Raw genomic sequence first — 17,453 nt, forward strand, 5'->3', positions numbered from 1 at the left:
TTTTGAAACTGCTCCTCCTGGCTTATCAGACTGCTGGGGGCCGCACCCCTATTTCCAAACTAGCTGGATGACTTACGGGCACCCTGCTCAGCACCAGAGTATGGACCTAACCCTTCTGGCCTGGCAAAGGTGCTGCTGACAAACTGCAAAGAAACACTTGAGAAAATCTGACTTGTGGCTGCAGTTCCATTGTATTTCACAGAAAGGTGTGAAAAGATCCCCTGAATGGATCCCTGAAGATCTGAAAGGAGTGGGAAGAATTTCCACTTGATTATGGAAGCTGCATTTCTGCTCTTTGGACTTTCTGGAATAACTTGTGACTGCTGGGTTTCTGGGGAGATGTAATTTGATGTGTATCACCCACCAGATTGTCAGAAGACACAGTGGCATGGCTCACAGGAGGGTTTTTCCTTACTGTTGACTTTCTGCAATAGGCAGAGAACGTGTGGGAAGGGCTTGGAAGGTGCCAGCTCAGTGGGACTTTTGGCATGAACACATTGTTTCTAGTGTTAGGAAAATATTAGGGCAAACCTGGCATTTTTCACTGTTTCCAGTAGATCTTACTATTTCCACGCTCTTCAGATACAAAACTACCCATGCCGCTGGCTACAGGCTTAAAAGAGGACAGCCACTCTCCAGTCCCCTGGGCTGGCATCATTTTTCCTCTCTCCTGTGGAAGGGGTTTGTTAGAACAATGTCACCCCACACATTCTTTCAAGTTCAAGTTCAGAGGAGACCCAAAGCTTAGGTTTAAGAATTATTTATGGCCTAAATTCTTTTTTAACACCCAGAGCCAACACAGTCTGCTCCCATGCCTAATCACTCCCACTCGCAGGAGGCTATGACCATTTTGAGTTTCAAGATGCCCAGCTTTGATGCTGAGGCCTGCACTGCGTTGCATCTTTGTCTGAAAAACTCAGAAGCTCCTCTCACTATCTGATCCATTTTCCATGACCAAGTTGTGCAGACACCATTCAGGTCACCTCTTCTTTTCCTCCCCGCATCAGCCAGGGCCAGTCTTTCCATTTCACTCAGCCAGCATGTAGCAGTGCTGTTTGAGGCACTTCTCATGTTTTCTACTCTTGGCTCAGGCCACCACAGGTGCTCACGTGGTTGTGCAATACAACAGGTTAGAAAACTGATCAAGTCAAAAAATAACAATTTTCCTTCACTTTCTTTTTTTTTCCCTCCTGATTTCCCCTATGTTATTTCAAACCTAGATCTCTTTTCTGAGCTGCTTCCCCAGGAAGAGGGTGTCAAATCATGGGGTGCAGTGTGACATTGAGGGTGTAGTGGAGACCTTTGCTGTTGACATAAGATCATGTCCACCAGCAAGGTCACTTCCACCTGCCATTGCTTCCACTCCCCTCTAGTACCTTTCTAGAGAAAGGTACGTGGTGGCTGTGGTAGCCAGAAGGCATTGAAGGAGACAGGTTGCCCTGCAGCCACAGGCCTCATGGGTATTGAAGAAAGCAAAGAAAAGCAAACAAGAAAGAAAGCAAACATGAACTTTGATGATGCTGAAAGTCCCTAATATGGAATGTGGGGTTCATATCACTGTTGGATTTCTCAAAAATCCCTAATTTTGAGAGGAAGATGTGCTGGATAATGTCTCTTCCAGGCTTGAGGAAAGCTGCCCTCAGAGGGAGGAGGAGAGTTCCCTTGTCTTGACCCATTTGGGGTGCTGTCTGAGCCAGGAGACAGTGTGTGGGGCTGCAGCCTCAAGTGCCACTCTTCAGTTTCCGTCTTGATGCATTCAGTTGCTGAAAGATTTGAAAAGGTGATCCTTTCTGAACAAGAAAGTGGATTCAGATGACAGGCAAGCACACAGAAAGAAACGTACAAGTGCATTTCAGTGAGATCATTCTACTTTTTCAATTACTCTCTCATTTTAAGTCCTTTAATAAACATCCTTCTTCACTGAGGTGCAATGCAGATTGCATGGGGCACCTCAGTCTTTGCCTAGTGGTCACACATTCTGTAAATGAGACTATTGACTTCTTTCTTGCACAGGCTGGAAATACAACTGTGTTGGGTTGTGTATTTGTGTGACCCCCTGAGCTGGTAATGGCCCCATTTCTAAATGATGGGGGAATAAGATCCAGTCGCAAGTTTATTCTTCCTCCCTGGAGAAACAGATCTATTGCCTGCAATGAAAGGCAGTTAGCAACTATCCAGCAATTTTAATTCCAGCCTATATTGCTCCCCTCTCCCGGAGAAAGTGAGCTGTTGTAATTAAAGGTAGTTAGCAGTTCCCTAGCAAGTATAAATACTTGCAGCCACTAATTACAGTCTGCTCTCCTGTTCCCCTCCTTGCCACAGGACCAGGCTGCTCAATTTAGGGGGAAATATCTGCCCTCACTCCTTGCTATCAGTTTGTGATCCCATTCAAACTCATTCAGGAATCCCCATGAAGGGTTATGACCCACAGCTTGAGGAATGCACAGCTATAGAAACTGTTTATTGTGATTTATTGTGTTTCTAATATGCTGGTATTATCTATCTAACAATGTAAGCAAAGGGGTGGTACTTAGTATCATATAATGCCTGCATGACTATCTTTTTAATAGCTACGTTTTGATTGTGCTATTTAATTTGCATTTTATTTTACATCGTTAACAACTTTACTGAGGCCAACTCATCATCCATCAAGAAAGCTGAGAATATGTTCTACAGTCTTTATTATTCCTGGAAGTAAGTTACTATGCTGGTTATAGAAATCTGGGATAAGAAATAATTTTGATATTGCTGACAGAATTTAAATATCTCCAAGACTTAGCACTAAAAAGTGCTTTATGGGAAGCTTAATATTCTCTTGATAAGTGGTAGAATGTGTTCACTAGCAATGAACATAATACTGAATTTTCAGTTCTAGCAATCAGTGGGTTGCTAAATGGAGGAAGGTTCTCTTCGATATGAACATGGATATTGGAAGCCAACTCACCACATAGTAACTTAAATGCTGAGTAGGACGCAGGGAAGCAAAAACACCAATCACTCAGGTGTCTCAGGTACCTGAGCTAGAGAAACCAGCTACAGTAAATGAATATGAATTATGCTGTTTCATTACATCAAGAATTGCAAATTACAGGACAGTGGCTCGTTAGACTTCTTTGATCCCCAACTGAGTTGGCTGAGATACATTTATGGCAGAGTTTCACTGATCTGTCTACAGTCTATTAATCATTCATGGAAGATTCTAGCTGTACCCCAAGACTACTGGGACAAAACAAGTTTTCAACCAGCAGTAATCACGGCCGGGTTCTCAGTCTCTAGAGATTTCATCTCCTTTCTCCATCCTTCATTGCAATGAGCCAGAGCTTGGGAACATATTCAGGTTTCAGTGTGTTAAATGAGCTACCAAAATTAGCTTGAAGTGTGACAAGTTGCAATCTGTTGTTGAAGGGAAATCAGAGAGGAAATTAAATACTTTTATTGTAATTGGGACTGAGCAGTGAGCTAGCTCATTGTAATTGGGACTGAGCAGTGAGCAGAACGGGCTGAATACAGCTATTGAGATGGAGATACAGGAGTGTTAAGAGTGCTCCCCAGAAATCCCTCTTTTTTAAATTTGTTGCAAAAGGGTTGCTTCATAAACTGCTGGGCTCACAGGCATTTTTGGATAAGAAACAAATGAAAACTACTGAACTATGTTCTGCTGGGCTTGGAAGACTGTCCTGGAGGCACTGCGGGCTGACTGTAGATGCGTTTTCCTTATACCTCATCCACAGCAACCTTTGGCAAATAAAAGCCAATAAATTGGCTGTTGGCAGATTCGGGCATTTTGCTTTCCATCCTGCCTGTCCTGTGGATTAACTGCTGTTTTTGTGAGAGAGCTCAGTTACAGTGATTGTATGGAGTTACACGAGCTACACCAGAGACTTCCCTGAGATGGCACAGGTGTCCACGTGGTGAGAATTTGAACCATTTCTGTGGTGACAGTGAAGCAATACAAGCTGCCTGTGCATGAATATATTGCACAGCTCCCAGAGCATCTTGTTTGTCTTCCTTGGGTGGTAGGTGCTGCCCTGGAACTGTGCAGTGAACCATTTATGCTCTAAGTCAGAGGCTCTCATATTAGCAACCACCCAGAGTGCTGGATGTCACCCTGTATTGGACTGCAGTTAATGAGCTGTAGACACACTTTTTCCGAGTCAGGGTTAAGGAAAGATGTCATTACTATATACTGCCATTTGGGAACCAAACCAGGAAAAACACTTTTGTATCTGTCTTCTTTCACATTTCACTCTTCACATGTCTTCCATGTTGATTCTGTTTTCTTTCTGAAGGTTTTGTTTGTTTTTAGCTCAAATGTGGTTTATTCTTAAGCTAGTGAAGCCAAGAAAAAAAATTTTGTGAAGGGCACAACCTGATTGCATGCTACAATTTGGGTGATGGGACTCCACAGACTGTTTTCTTTCTGCTTCAAAGCTGGGTGCTGTTGTGGACCCAGAGCAAAACTTCTGGATAATCCTCTTACTGCTAACCCACCTCAGTCCAACCACAGTTTTCCACCTTCCATGGTAAGGTGAGTTTATAAACACCTTCTTGCTGGAAGTTAGACCTGTGCCTGTGAGATAGAGCTGCCCTGCAGCCTCCCAGCTCCCCTCCTGCACAGGTGTTTATGGAGTGTGATGAAGCCAGCCAGCCAGCAGCCCTGCTCCAGACAAGCTCAGCTCATCGTGCGCGTATCTTTCACTCCCAGGCAGGTTTTCCCAATGGTTTAAGCATCCTTCTCCATATCCTGAAATCCTCTCCAGTTTTCAATGTTCTCCTCGAAGAGTGCAGAGCTGCTCATCAGGGCTGAAAACAGAGGTAATGGAAACCTCTTGCACCACAGACTTGCCCTGTTTAAATGCCCATGAGTATCCTGTGGCTACAAGAAGTTGCCCGAGGAGATCAGGTCAGGCAATTTATTGTAAGTGATTCCTAACATGCTTTCTCTCACTGCATTATTCTGTACTCCTCACTGCTCCTAGGGGCTTTGTTTGAGGATTGCTTTCCAGTGTGGATTTCTGAGGGATTTAAAATCACTTGTAAACTGCAGATTGAGTGTTTCTCTGTAAATCTGCAATATAAATGTATGAATGTGATTTTCACTGTCTGGCTCATATTTATTTAAGATTTACAGACTGTAAGACTTAAATGGGTCTCCCGTTCTTCCCATTTTGGAGTTGGTTATCATCAGAGCCACATCTTTTAAGAAACTGTAAAACTCCTTCTGGATTTCATGATTTCTCTGAGGCCTTTCAACACCTCAGTACTAATTTTTCACCCTGGAGTTTTATTATTATATTTTTGGCATACGTTGTCCTTTCTCCTCTGCTTTGCCCATTAATCCTTATTAATCTTCAGGGGGAACACAGTCTAGTGACTTGAACGTGGCACCTGAGAGTGAAAGACCCAAGTGCTAATCCTGACTTTGCAGCTGACTTGCCATGTGGCTTCCAACAAGCCACATCTCAGTCACAGTCTCCCTGTCAGTTCTACAGAGATAATAATTCTTGCTTAGCTTTACCTAAATACCTCTCAGGGGCATTGTATTAAGTAGATAATACTTGTAAAGTGATTTGGATCTCCAAATTGCTGTATAATCAGCATGGGTATTAACCACACAGAGAATTTTATAGATCTGTAAATGCTGAGTCTTCTGTCCTGCATCTGCTCAGATTTTTCCTGCAGTCTGGCCCCAAAAGCCATGCAAGGTTTCAACACAGATGAGCTAACTTTAATCTTTTTCAGTGGAGATGAGCAGAAGGAAAATCCTCGCTATTTTACATTAATAAAATGGTTAATTTCCAACGTCACTCTTAGGAAGGTCTCAGTCATTGCAAACAAAGCAGCAGTCACCTTAGAAAACCTCTTCTGTCTCCACAGAAGTAGTCTCCTTATCCAGGAACAAGTCACTTGTTTGAAGTGCTGCTTGCACTTAGGCTATTGCAGACAAGAATTGTCAGTGTTGTGCCACAGGCTTTAAAAGATTTATTGGGAAGTCTGAAAGCTCGGAAATTAAAGTAGATTTTTTTTCAGGAAGTCCATATGTGTGAAAATAGGGGAAAGACAAGCCTAAATTCCACAAATAGTGGTAACACTTCCCAGGGATGTACTATGTCAGTCAACTGTGATGCATTTGCTGCTACCCAAGTATCTGCTTGGATTGTGCAAGGAAATAAAAAAGAAGACGGGTAACACCCTAGGCTGATTGAAAGCAGTGGTTAAACTCTCTGACTTCAGAGGAGGGAGTTTTCATCCTAGGTGCAGGAGAAATTGTAGAAATGGCTCCTCAGTCTTTTTTTCTTAAATAGTAGTTTTGATGGATTGGCTTCTGAATCTTTTTACTTATTTCTCATCATGTTCTAATATAGCTTCTATTCCCTTTACAATGTCCTTCTCCTCCCAGTTTATTTTCTTCGTTAATTTTTTAAATCCCTTTCCCCTTCTGTGTCAATTTCGTTTTCCGACATTCTCTCAGCTGCCTCTCTCTGTTTCTGTTGTCTTCCACCTCTGTGCACATCTCCTTCACGCAGCTCCTCATGCTGACACCACCCCTCCCGAGCTCAGGGGCCAAGGGGAGAGAAGTGAGCTTGGCCTTCTGCCTTGCAGGGAGCAAGAGGCAGCTCCATGAGAGGCTGAGGCTGTGTTTGTGTGCGTGGTGAGTGTGTGCACACCGTGAGAGAGACACAAGGGGAGGTTCTCCTCTCACAGCTCTTAATAGCTGTGATGTTACAAACAGCACTGATGATTTGTGGTTGCTGGTTACTTAACCATTCTCTTGCAGGCATGCTGGAATGCATTTGCCTGAAGGCAAACAGAGCTCGGTGGCCAGGCTTGAGCAGGACCAAGGTTCAGGCAGTGTCTGGCGTCAGCAAGGGCTCTCTGCAGCAGGCAGAAAAGTGCACAGGCTGGAAGGCTTAGAGACAGGGGCAAGCAAAATCCAGCCTGGAAATATTGGATCTAATCCTTCTTTATGCCTCAAGTTAGCCAACACTGCTGAATTGATTGCACTAGGATATGTTCCCACGCTAGTCAAAACAGATGTTCATACAGTAATTCTGCTTCACAGGGGGAAAAAGTTCTAATGAAATATTTCAAGAAGATGGGGTTAGGAATGTTACGTCAGATACAGAAAGAAGTCTTGGAAAAAGCTGGTATGAGTGGAAAAGGGCAAGCTTTGGAGATTTACCAAGCTAAAACTTAACTCAGTCACAGAATCCACATGAAGAGACAAGGAAGATGCCCTTACACTTTAAATTTAATTTCCTGTCTGTTTTGGAGTTTTGCCACTGAGGAGCATGCAGATGAAAGTGCCATGTTCAAATGTCCCCAAATTTTGTGCATGTCCAAGATCCAAGCAGATCTCTGACGTTTTTCACTGTCATTTGTGGTTGTGGCATTCAAATTTAGAGCTTGATCCTGCCTGCCAGCTATAGAACCTGATTTTGTAAGATAGGCAATGATGTGAGCCAAGTTTGGCAGGACAAGACCAAGCTCTTATTTTGTTTCATCTGACAGCTTCAGTGAGGCAATCTCGGTCTTCTTGTCATGCCTTGTGGAAGTGCAAATTTAGATGTCATGGAGATTTTAAAATCAGAGCTGGCAAACCACAAAAAAAAACCCCTCTTGGCTCAGCTGGCTTAAATCTTCCTCTGGATTCTAGTTAAGTTGGATACCAAAAGAATTGCTTCTCTAATACACAGGAAATAATGCACTTACCCAAGTTAAGTAAGGCTTATTCCTCCAGTCTAAAAACTCATCTTATAGTGACAGGGGGCTGAACAGAGCATTTGGATTAAGTAAAAAAAAAACCCTGAGGTTCCAGCCATTTCTTTACCCAAAAATTAATTTTTTCCACTTTTGCTTATCTCTGATTTGTGCAGTTTTGGGTGCAGTCAGACTCTCATGTAGCCAGACTCCATGTAATAAGTTTTCTGTGCTCAATGGAGTGAGAAACTTCTCATCAGAAATATATTTTTCTCCAAATTTATCAAGGCTTTTTTTTTTTTGAGAAATTCATTTGCAGAAATGATGCAGGCTCTGTGCTTTTCTCCAGATCTGAGCGTTCTCATTTCCGTTCTCACTAATTTTCCTTTCTGAGCAAGCATCAAGGAACTGCACTGATGAAGAGGTGAATGAAAGGGAACGCAACACTAAAATGATGTAATGTGGTTATTTTGACATGGCATATGTGAACACAATTAGCATTGTCTAAAAATGGTTCTAATAATAAACAGGGCTGTGCAGTGTTATGTTGCAATTTGCCCAATAAAACTCTTCTCTCTAGATGTTCCTGTCTTAGTGCTCTGTTCAGCTCATCTTTGACTTTGGAAAGTGCTCTCCCAACAGATCTTACAGACAGAAAGCTTTGCTCCTTTATCAAATTGTTTTAGAATTCATTACAGACAGCTTTAAATAAGCTGAAATATTACATTTCACATGTAGAAGTACTGTTTTCACTCAATTAAAAATTATTCCTTCTGGAATAATGTAGATGTGTGACTGCTCATTTCAGGATGATTCTCCTCTTTTTGTTGGTTGTCACTCCATATCCAGAAGTGAAAGGGAAGAGCCCTACACCAATTGCCATCTAGCAGGTAGATGGACTTTTGTCCTGTTGCAGTGTTGTGACAGATTTGGCCTGTCCCAAATGCCTGTGCTGCAGACAGTCCTACCAGAAAGATGCATTTCCAGCATTGCGCCCTGGTAACCCTCAACACAGACACGGTGGGAACAAAACGTAGGCATGTGTGTTCCCACGGGAGCTGCACGTGGAACTCGAATCAGCCTCAGTTTCTATGGCTCGACCATGACCAGGGTGTTGCTGAAGCATGGACAAGTCCCCCAGGGCCAGCAGCCCACCCTGACTGTCCCTAGGCTGCCATGGGTGGGAGGCAACGCCAAGAAGTCCAGGAAGGCGCCGGACTGGGTGGGCTTCCATCACCCTATGGGGCTGGGGTGGTGAGACAGATCAGGCTGACAAGACTTTTATTTTACTGTGCTAGAGCTGTGAACCTCCTGAGGCTGCTTGTCCCCCGAGGTCTCCTGTGAAATGACAAGGCTTTCTGTTTGTCTTGGCTTGCCTGTGGAGGGGCTGGTATCGCTTATACTGCCCACACTGTGCAGGGCCAGTCTGTCCTTGTCCTCTCTTGAGGACAGTGGCCACTTGCAGGCAAATGCTGCCTGATCTCTTCCTTCAGTGCAGGACACATGAGCAAAATTAAGGAACTTGAGAGGATTGATTGCTGCCTCCCTGTGCACTCTGCGAGGGGGGCATATTTAGCCCCTGTGGTTACCTGCCGCCACAGGAGAGCAGTCATACTATTTTTTCTTTGAAAAGAAAGATCTTGTGTCTTTCCTCTCAAGATCAGCCAGGGCTAGAGTGCAGAGCCATGTCCCTGGGAGTGTGTTCTGATTGCTTCTTCAACTTCTGTTTATACAATTTTACAAAATTTTGGCAGGAATCAAGAGCACATACCAGGGTGTTGGCTTTTATGAATCTCGTGGGATGTGAAAGTCAAGCTGACTCGATGAACTTTGGTTACATATTCCAGACAAGCACAATGACTCTATTTATTCAGACTTGGCAGCCAGAATGCAGATTGACTCTGTGGGTAATAAATTTTCACAGCCACAAAACTTCAGCGGCAACCAACCTGATCCTGTGCAAAAAAAATGCATATGAGGAAGCCGACTTGGGTTGCAAAAATATGTTAGATTATTATTCCATGTATGCGTACCAGTCAGTTAATTTATCTGGCTATTGATTGACATGAATTGCACAAATGATGCTAGGGACCTTTCTTCCTTTAAAGGAATTCTTTTCTATTACAAAATGTTCATGTTGTAAAAGGACGAGTGAAGGGGGGTGGGGAAAGAGAATTGTTCATATTACAATTGACAATCTCCTTTTAATATTTCACCCAAGACTGATTTAAGTTATCCAGTGACCTCTACAGGAGAAGAGCAGGGTATTATAATGGGGACTGTTTCATGTGCTATGCCACACTTCAAAGAACCAAAAGGCAATAACCACTACAATTCAGTACTCTGAACAATCTTAAGTACAATTTTGACATCTTCATGCTACAAAGCTTCAGATGCTTTCTGGGAGAGATGATGATGAAATTATTACTCCATGTGTTATAAATCAGTATGAATTGGCTCTTTAACTTGCAGATTTATGTTAACTACCTTGGTATCTGCTAATTGCATGCTCTTCAGATATTGATTGAGGATTAAAAAGTATATTTTCTTCAATCTGTGTGGTGTAAAATATGCCAACAGGAAATTTTCTCTCTGCATATTAGATCCTATGATCACTGCCTGTAAAATTGAAACGATCAGTTTAAATGGATAAACTATGCTCATTAAAGAGGAAAAATACATTTATGTAATTAAAATTATGAGACTAATATGTGTGGATAATATAATTACTGCGGGCGCACACGTACTCAGCTCAAATCCAGCCTCTCTGCCTTCTCCTGGGTCTGTGAATCTCACTACCCTAATAGCTGGTGTTGAGAGAAGGGTTGGGAATGCTTTCCCCACTGCAGTCTTGAAGCTTTTAATCATGCCTCTGTCTTGCATTTGGCCTCCCTCGTCCGTGGCTCACATTCCTTGGTTTGGTCCCAGCACTCCAAGCACCAGCCCTGGGAGCACAGGAGCACTTGTCCCCCTTTGCACCACTTCAGAAACCTCCCATTCGCTGCTTAGCAATTTCAGACATAAACGCAAAATCTCCCCCAAAGTTTTCCCCTAAGCTTCCCCATATAGAAATCAGCAAAATTAGAAACTTCCCAGCTTGTGTACAGCTCACCTTCAGCTCTTTGAGAAACTGGACTACATGAATGAGTCTGATTGCTCAAAGGTTAATTTATTACAGGAGGAATATCTGAGAATCTCTCATGTACTGCTCCTATCCATTCATCTCTGATTTTTTTCTTTCCTGTTCCTGAGCTCAGGAGATATGAGATTAAAGAGCCTCTGAGTTAGGAAGTAAAAGGAAACGAGTTCTGCTGACATTTAAACACAGGTCCATCTGAGCAGCTATTGGAAGAGTCTGTGTTACTCATTTTTGTGTCTATTTCCTGCAAGGCGAATGGCAAGGTAGTGCTTTGTTTTTTTCAGCAGGTATATTTAATTAGGATTGTTCATTAAGCAAACCTGCAGGTCTCAGCTAAGGTTCTAGAAAGCATTTCATACAGCAGGAGCCAGCCTTGCCTCTGGGAGATTTTTGTCTGTAGAGTCAAGTTAGGAAAAAAATGTGACTAGGAAAGGGGACCAAACGACTAAGTAATCTCTGAAGGTTGTTCATGCCAGGGCCTGTGATGATTAGAAGTGAGTCACAGGATCTCAGCCCTGCTCTTTGCTTTGCTCTTTGGTGAGCTCTGTGCTGGCTCTGCAGAGCTTGCTGGAGCACCAAGGTGAAAGGCCCAGCCTGTATCAGCTGCATCTTGGAGTGCTGCTGACAAAGCAGAGACCTTGCCTAGCACACCAGCACACAGGAGATGTCAATAATTACAAGTCACAGTGCTAAAGCAGAGGTCCATGTGTGCCTGCCCAATAGGCAGGACTTTTCCACAATCTCTGCCTAAACCTACTCATGTTCTTTATGCACGATAAACACCTTCACATGTCCTTTTCTGCTTGCTATGAAGCAAACCAGGATTTTTTCTCCCTGGCTTTCCCACCCTGTTTCATTCTACATCCATTACTCAGGATCCTGTCTCCCTGCCTGAAGGACATCTCTCCTGGCCAGCAGCTCGTGCCTCCCCTATCACCCAGCCCCTGACTGCAACGTCACAGCACCTTGGTCTGCTTCTGTTGCTCTTCAGACATCCCTTCTATCCCCCACTTTACTTTGTCCTAAGCTGTCTGTGAGCTGTAGTTTAAACTATCTAGACAAGCAGGAAGAGTAATTAAATGTGAAGTGTTCCAGGATGAAATATGTTAAACAAAAAAGAAATTATATAAATATGTAAATAATAGAATCTATGTGCTGAATCTTCTTAACACCAAGAAGCTTTGCTCAAAATAAATGAAACAAAGGTTTACTATAAATATGGAATAGTTTTCTATTAAATAAATATTTTCAATATTTAGCTGTTGTTTGGAATATATCGTAAAATAGAGACATCTAATAACAAGAGTTAAAGAAAATCCTGGAAGAACTTCATGCCTATGCCATGAACCTAGAACTATTTGTCTAAGTTCCTGAATTTCAGAAGTCTAGATATGCATCCAGACTACCCATCTAGATACTCCAGTTACCCATGACTGAAATAATCACACTTGAAATAATTAAATAATCATATGGCTTAGCCCCCATCAGTGACAGTACCATGCAGCTACTTGCTCACTCCCCCTGCCCTAGTGGGATGGGGAGGACAGGCAGGAAAAACAAAAGTTTGTGACTTGATACAAGAACAGTTTAACAGTTGAAATAAAATAAATAAAACAATAACATAATAATAATAATAATAATGATGATAATAGGAATGAAAAGGGAGACAACAAAAAGAGATAAATAAATCCCAAAAAAGGACAAGTGATGCAAAATACAATTGCCCAGAATTCACTGACTGATGCCCAGTCCATCCCCAAGCGGTGATTGGAGCCTCCCAGCCCACTTCCTGCAGTTTATGTACTGGGCATGATGTTCTGTGGAAGGGAAATCCCTTTGGCCAGTTTGGGGCATGTCCTGGCCATGCTCCCCCCAGGTTTTGGTGCACCTGCTCGCTGGCAGAGCAGGAGACACTGAAAAGTCCTTGATTCAGGGTAAGCTCAGCAACAGCTGAGACATCAGGGAGTTATCAACACTCTCCTCACACTGAATCAAACCACAGCACTGTACCAGCTACTAGGAAGAAAATTGACTCTATCCCAGCCAAAACCAGGCCAGAAAAACACATTATATCTGCAAGATGCAACCAGGAGCAGTACTACCCTCATACACTCTGGTGAAGGCATGGGTCGTGCATTTTAGGAAAAGAAGGAAGGAAAGGGGCTCTTGGCTTCTCATTCCCAACGAAATCATCCATGCCAGGATATTGAGGAGAAAACACAGCATAACACTGCTTGGCAACGAGGCACTCAGCTGGTCATGGGAAAGTCGAGCTCCAGCCCTATTCTGCCGAGTCCTTAATTATTTAGACAAAACACAGCAATATTTTAAGGAAAAACTGGGAGACACCTCCTACAGCCAACAAAACCCAGCTTCCCTGACACATGGAAAACACTGGATGGTGTATCTGCTGCCAGTCAGGTCGTTTAGGGTGTTTAAAACACAGGCCGTTGCTGTAATTGCTGTGTTACAGAGTGAATCAAATGCACAGCCAAGGCCTTTTTCAGTTCTCTTTAGCTTTCTTAGCAGGCATGGGCCACGCAGAGTCAGGACCAAAAATTCTCAGAGGAGAGGCCCGGGCTGGGGGATGCTGGGGGAGGCAGGTAAGAGATAAGCAGCCCAGCAACTAATCCCCAGGGCCAGCTCATGATTGCGAAGTTTGCCTGAACCCTTAATCCAGAATTCCTGTTTCTCCCCTCCTTGGCCACTCTTTAAAACAAAACAAATTCAAATCAGAAGGAAGCTGATACAAAAACCTTCTGGGTCGCATCAAGGTAATAAATCAAGAGCACTGCAGCCTGTTCCCTACCAATCCAGCACTTAGCACACGCAGGCTGGCTCTGAGCAGCAACATCTGTTACTCCAGTTACAGCACTGCCATGTATTTTGATAACCTTTATGTATGTTTAGAAAAAGCATTAGCAAAATATTTGCAGTAGCTCAGTCTGGACATGAAACATGCTTCAAGTGACACGTTACTTGTCTGGTTTTTACCTGGTCATTCTCCTCTTCATCACTGCTTAACTTGAGGTCATCTTCTAGCATTCTGGAAAGCAAGCAGAATAAATTGTAACTTTCAAAATGCTTTAGACTGGATATTTTCTCAGAGCTGCTGTAAATATTTAATAATGTAAATAGAAAGAAAATATTCTTTATCCCAGTAACTTCATAGCTGTGACACTTTATCTTATCCAGGTGCTATCAGCTAACTTTTTAATTGATTTCCTACAATTGCTGCCAAAAAAGAAAATTTTTATTACAGTAATAATGGATTTTGCAAAGATTCGTGTTATTGCAGTCACTGACCAACAATTTTTATATGCTAAAAATAATAATTTTTGATGTTGATGGGTCAGTAGTCTCCCCGAGAGGAAATTTTTTTGTTCATTTGGCTTTGAGCTTACAGAACAGAAGTAGATGTTTACACTGGCAATACTGCAGCACAAAATAAGGTTCAACGATCTTTCCCAAAGGCCACTTTTACTTTATCGCATGTTTGATGTAAAATTGACATTGACTGAAACAATTAAAACTAAAATATATTGTCTCAATGCACAGATTATCCACAGGATTTCACTGTTCTGTAAACATAGAAATTACTGCATCTTTTCTAATAAAGCATATCCTTTCCTCAACTTGCTTAAACTGGTTCACAAAGAAGAGAAATCTGGTTTTACCTCTATACATTTTTTTTTTACAATCTAAGATTAAGTAACCAGCAGTTAAAGGAGTTGAAGAGGTACAAAGATTTCCCCCAGTGCTTGAAAAGTCTTAGAGAATAGGACCTATTTTTAAAAAGTGCCTTGGTAATAATAGTAATAATTCAGAAAGTTGCTAATTTTTCTTGCGCTCTGGGAAAAAAGGATCTGTAATTTCAACTCAGCTGCAGAAGAAAGCCTGGTGAGCAATTCAAACACATCCTGTGACGTGGGTGGTCCCCGGAGTGCAAGTATTGCAAGAAGACATATGTAGTAATTTCAAACCACCTCCTTGTACTTGTGCCTAGATCTTCCAAGAGTGTGCCTGAAAAGCATGACTCTTACATGGGCTACATGGTGTGCTGTGTCTGAAAAGAGCACAGAGCCTCACCACGCTCTCCTCAGCTCCTTGCTGTACTCACAGTCCCTGCCTGCTGCTGTTCTCACAGCTGCTTCCCCATTTCCCCACAGCACCTTTCAGGGAATGTGGGTGTTCAAGAACAGGACTGGGGGTCAGAGCAGAAATCCTTGCTAGTTCATCTCTTAGAGAGTCACCTCTTGCTTTTTTCTCACATTTCCTTCTATTTGTCCCAACATTTCTCCTCTGTAAAATCAACATATCAAATTCAGGAAAACCTCTTGGTAATGCAGACACCTCAAATATATAGGACAGTCATTGAGTTGGAGGGACTTGACAATCTCCCAGCAGGACTTGCCCATGTTTTATCTCAAAGTATGTCCATTGTCAGGAAAAAGCTCTCTCTGCCATCTCCCAAATCAGCAAAACTTTTGCTGGCCTTTATCAATGCAGGCACTGACCCAGCTAACAAGCCCTGTTGAGAACTGGGCAAACAGGACAGGTATGATGACACAGGGTACAGCTCCTAGGAGAGAAGCCTGGCCTCCTCAGAGAGGCAAAACTTGCTGTAAACACAAGATCCATGCTGGCCTTGGATCCCGTCACTTACAGGGATCCAAACAATCTCATATTTGCTCATTCTCTTAATTAGATCTGTTTAGGCCATCCCTGAGAAAACAGTGCATGAAAATAGAAAGATCGTATCTGGGATTTGGCACCTATGTGACTAAATCTGCACTGACAGTGATTTAACCAGAAAGTGGCATGCTTGTTTGAAAAGGCGAACTCCCAGGGTGTCACTGCCGGCTCTCCCTTCAGTGCATGAATTTCTACTAGTGATGTGGTAGTGAAGTACATTTACTTTAGGGTTAGCACTTCAGGTCCTCTCCTAAACAGAAGCTGAAAAATCAGAAGTTTAATTACGAAACATTCTAGATACCTCTGTGTACTTATTAGTCTCCTGGATTTTTGTATTAACATAACAAAAAAGTGTTTTGGGAGTCTGTCATTAGAAGCAACTGGGATATTTTGAAGCCTTCTGGCTGTGTGGAGGTGTGAGACAAGGACTACAACCCGGTACCATCCACACTAAAGGAACAACAAACTGCAGCACTGGTCCTTCAAATTCTCCTTGCTTGTACATCTTAGCCCTCCTTTACTTTCCCTGTCTGTTTTTCATCTCAGAAGTGCTGCTTTCCAAGAAAAGCACTGCCTGCCTGGGGCTCGCGGCCCCTTCTGGAACTACCATCAGCCTACAAACACGCTCCTAACACTGGGGATAGGAAAAAACAGGTTATCATAAAATGCCTGCTTGCTTGCTTTTTTCCCCCTAGAGAGGGATCTGGCTGGCCTGATCCAAGTCGTTGTCACAAGGATGTATCAGGTTGCCAGAGCACAGGTCTACCTTGTAAAGCAGGAGCTGTGCAGGTATCGCCTCTGTGCTGAAAGTCTTCACTGCCTCTCAGACAGCTTTCACCCCCAGGTGAGGCCCTCAGCCCTGAATGCCACACAGGACACTCTGTCACCTGGCACGGGGCAGCTGAAGCTGGCCTGGGGAGAGAGGCTCCTTGGGCACCAGGGCACCTCTCACAGCCCAGGCTGAAGCACACCCAGGGTGAGGAGGGCATGTTTGTGTTACAGAGATTCCATTTTGCAGTAAGTGTCTTAAGTAAGGTATATCAATTTTGAGTATGGATGCTTTTGAGGAACGTTTCTCCTTAACAGCTCGTTTCCATCATGAAAACAATGGTGGTAGAAAGAAAAAATCCACAACTGGACCAGCAGACCCCACTTGAATAGAATGAGAACAGAAGAGAAGTACTTTAAGCTCACAAGAGGCATTATATTAAATTGTAATTTATCTCAAAAGCACTTGGACACCAATTCAGCACAGAATGAGATGTTGGTATACCATCTGTGTTAGCAGAGCACTTCAGACCATGTTTAAAACAACCCTCATTTAGGATGGAATTTCTTTACATATTCTGGCAAACTTAGTATAAGGATGGAGAGACAAGCACAGACAAGCTCGTGTGCAAACGCAGCCTTTACACTTTCCTCAGAACATGCAAAAATCAGGCCAGTAAGTGACATCATCCATGGGCTCTCAGATTTTCTTTGAAATGAACCTGGCTTTGATGTATTCGGGCACTGGTAAAGAGGTAAGTAAATACAGCCTTGTAAACAAAAGCCAGAAAAATGAAGTGGTGCTCAAAGCAGCTCTGAAAAACACACAGCACCCCTTAGGGCTTCTGCACTTGAAAAGAGCACATACAGCCAGGAAGTCACTTGGCAGAACCTAATTCTACATTTCAGTGAAATCTCTGTGAGGTCATGGAGGCAGTGAGGGCTGGGCTCAGGCCGAGTGCTCACCACACTCATTAATGCATTTGTTCCTTTCTCTACAAAGAATGCGACAGGTAGAGGCATAATGGAAGGAAATGAGGATGGGTTTGGGATACTGAGAAATGCCTCAGCAAGGCAGCTGGTTTCATTGTCCAGTAACCAAGGGGTCGCAGCCTGGGGTGATGGCTTCTTCAATTACAGGGGAAAAGGA

At 43.0% G+C, this 17,453-nt stretch overlaps 1 protein-coding gene across 1 annotated transcript in view; it reads right to left on the reverse strand.

Annotated features, from left to right (window-relative positions):
• AFF3 (ALF transcription elongation factor 3) overlaps positions 1-17,453 on the reverse strand; it is a 263,998-nt gene that overhangs the window by 71,859 nt on the left and 174,686 nt on the right. Inside the window, exon 8 of the mRNA XM_063393447.1 lies at positions 13,835-13,886. Within this exon, the coding sequence (XP_063249517.1) occupies positions 13,835-13,886 (52 nt within the window). The remainder of the gene's footprint in view (positions 1-13,834; positions 13,887-17,453) is intronic.

This window comes from Prinia subflava, chromosome 3 (assembly GCF_021018805.1).
Source record: "Prinia subflava isolate CZ2003 ecotype Zambia chromosome 3, Cam_Psub_1.2, whole genome shotgun sequence".
Classification (NCBI taxonomy): Eukaryota; Metazoa; Chordata; class Aves; order Passeriformes; family Cisticolidae; genus Prinia; species Prinia subflava.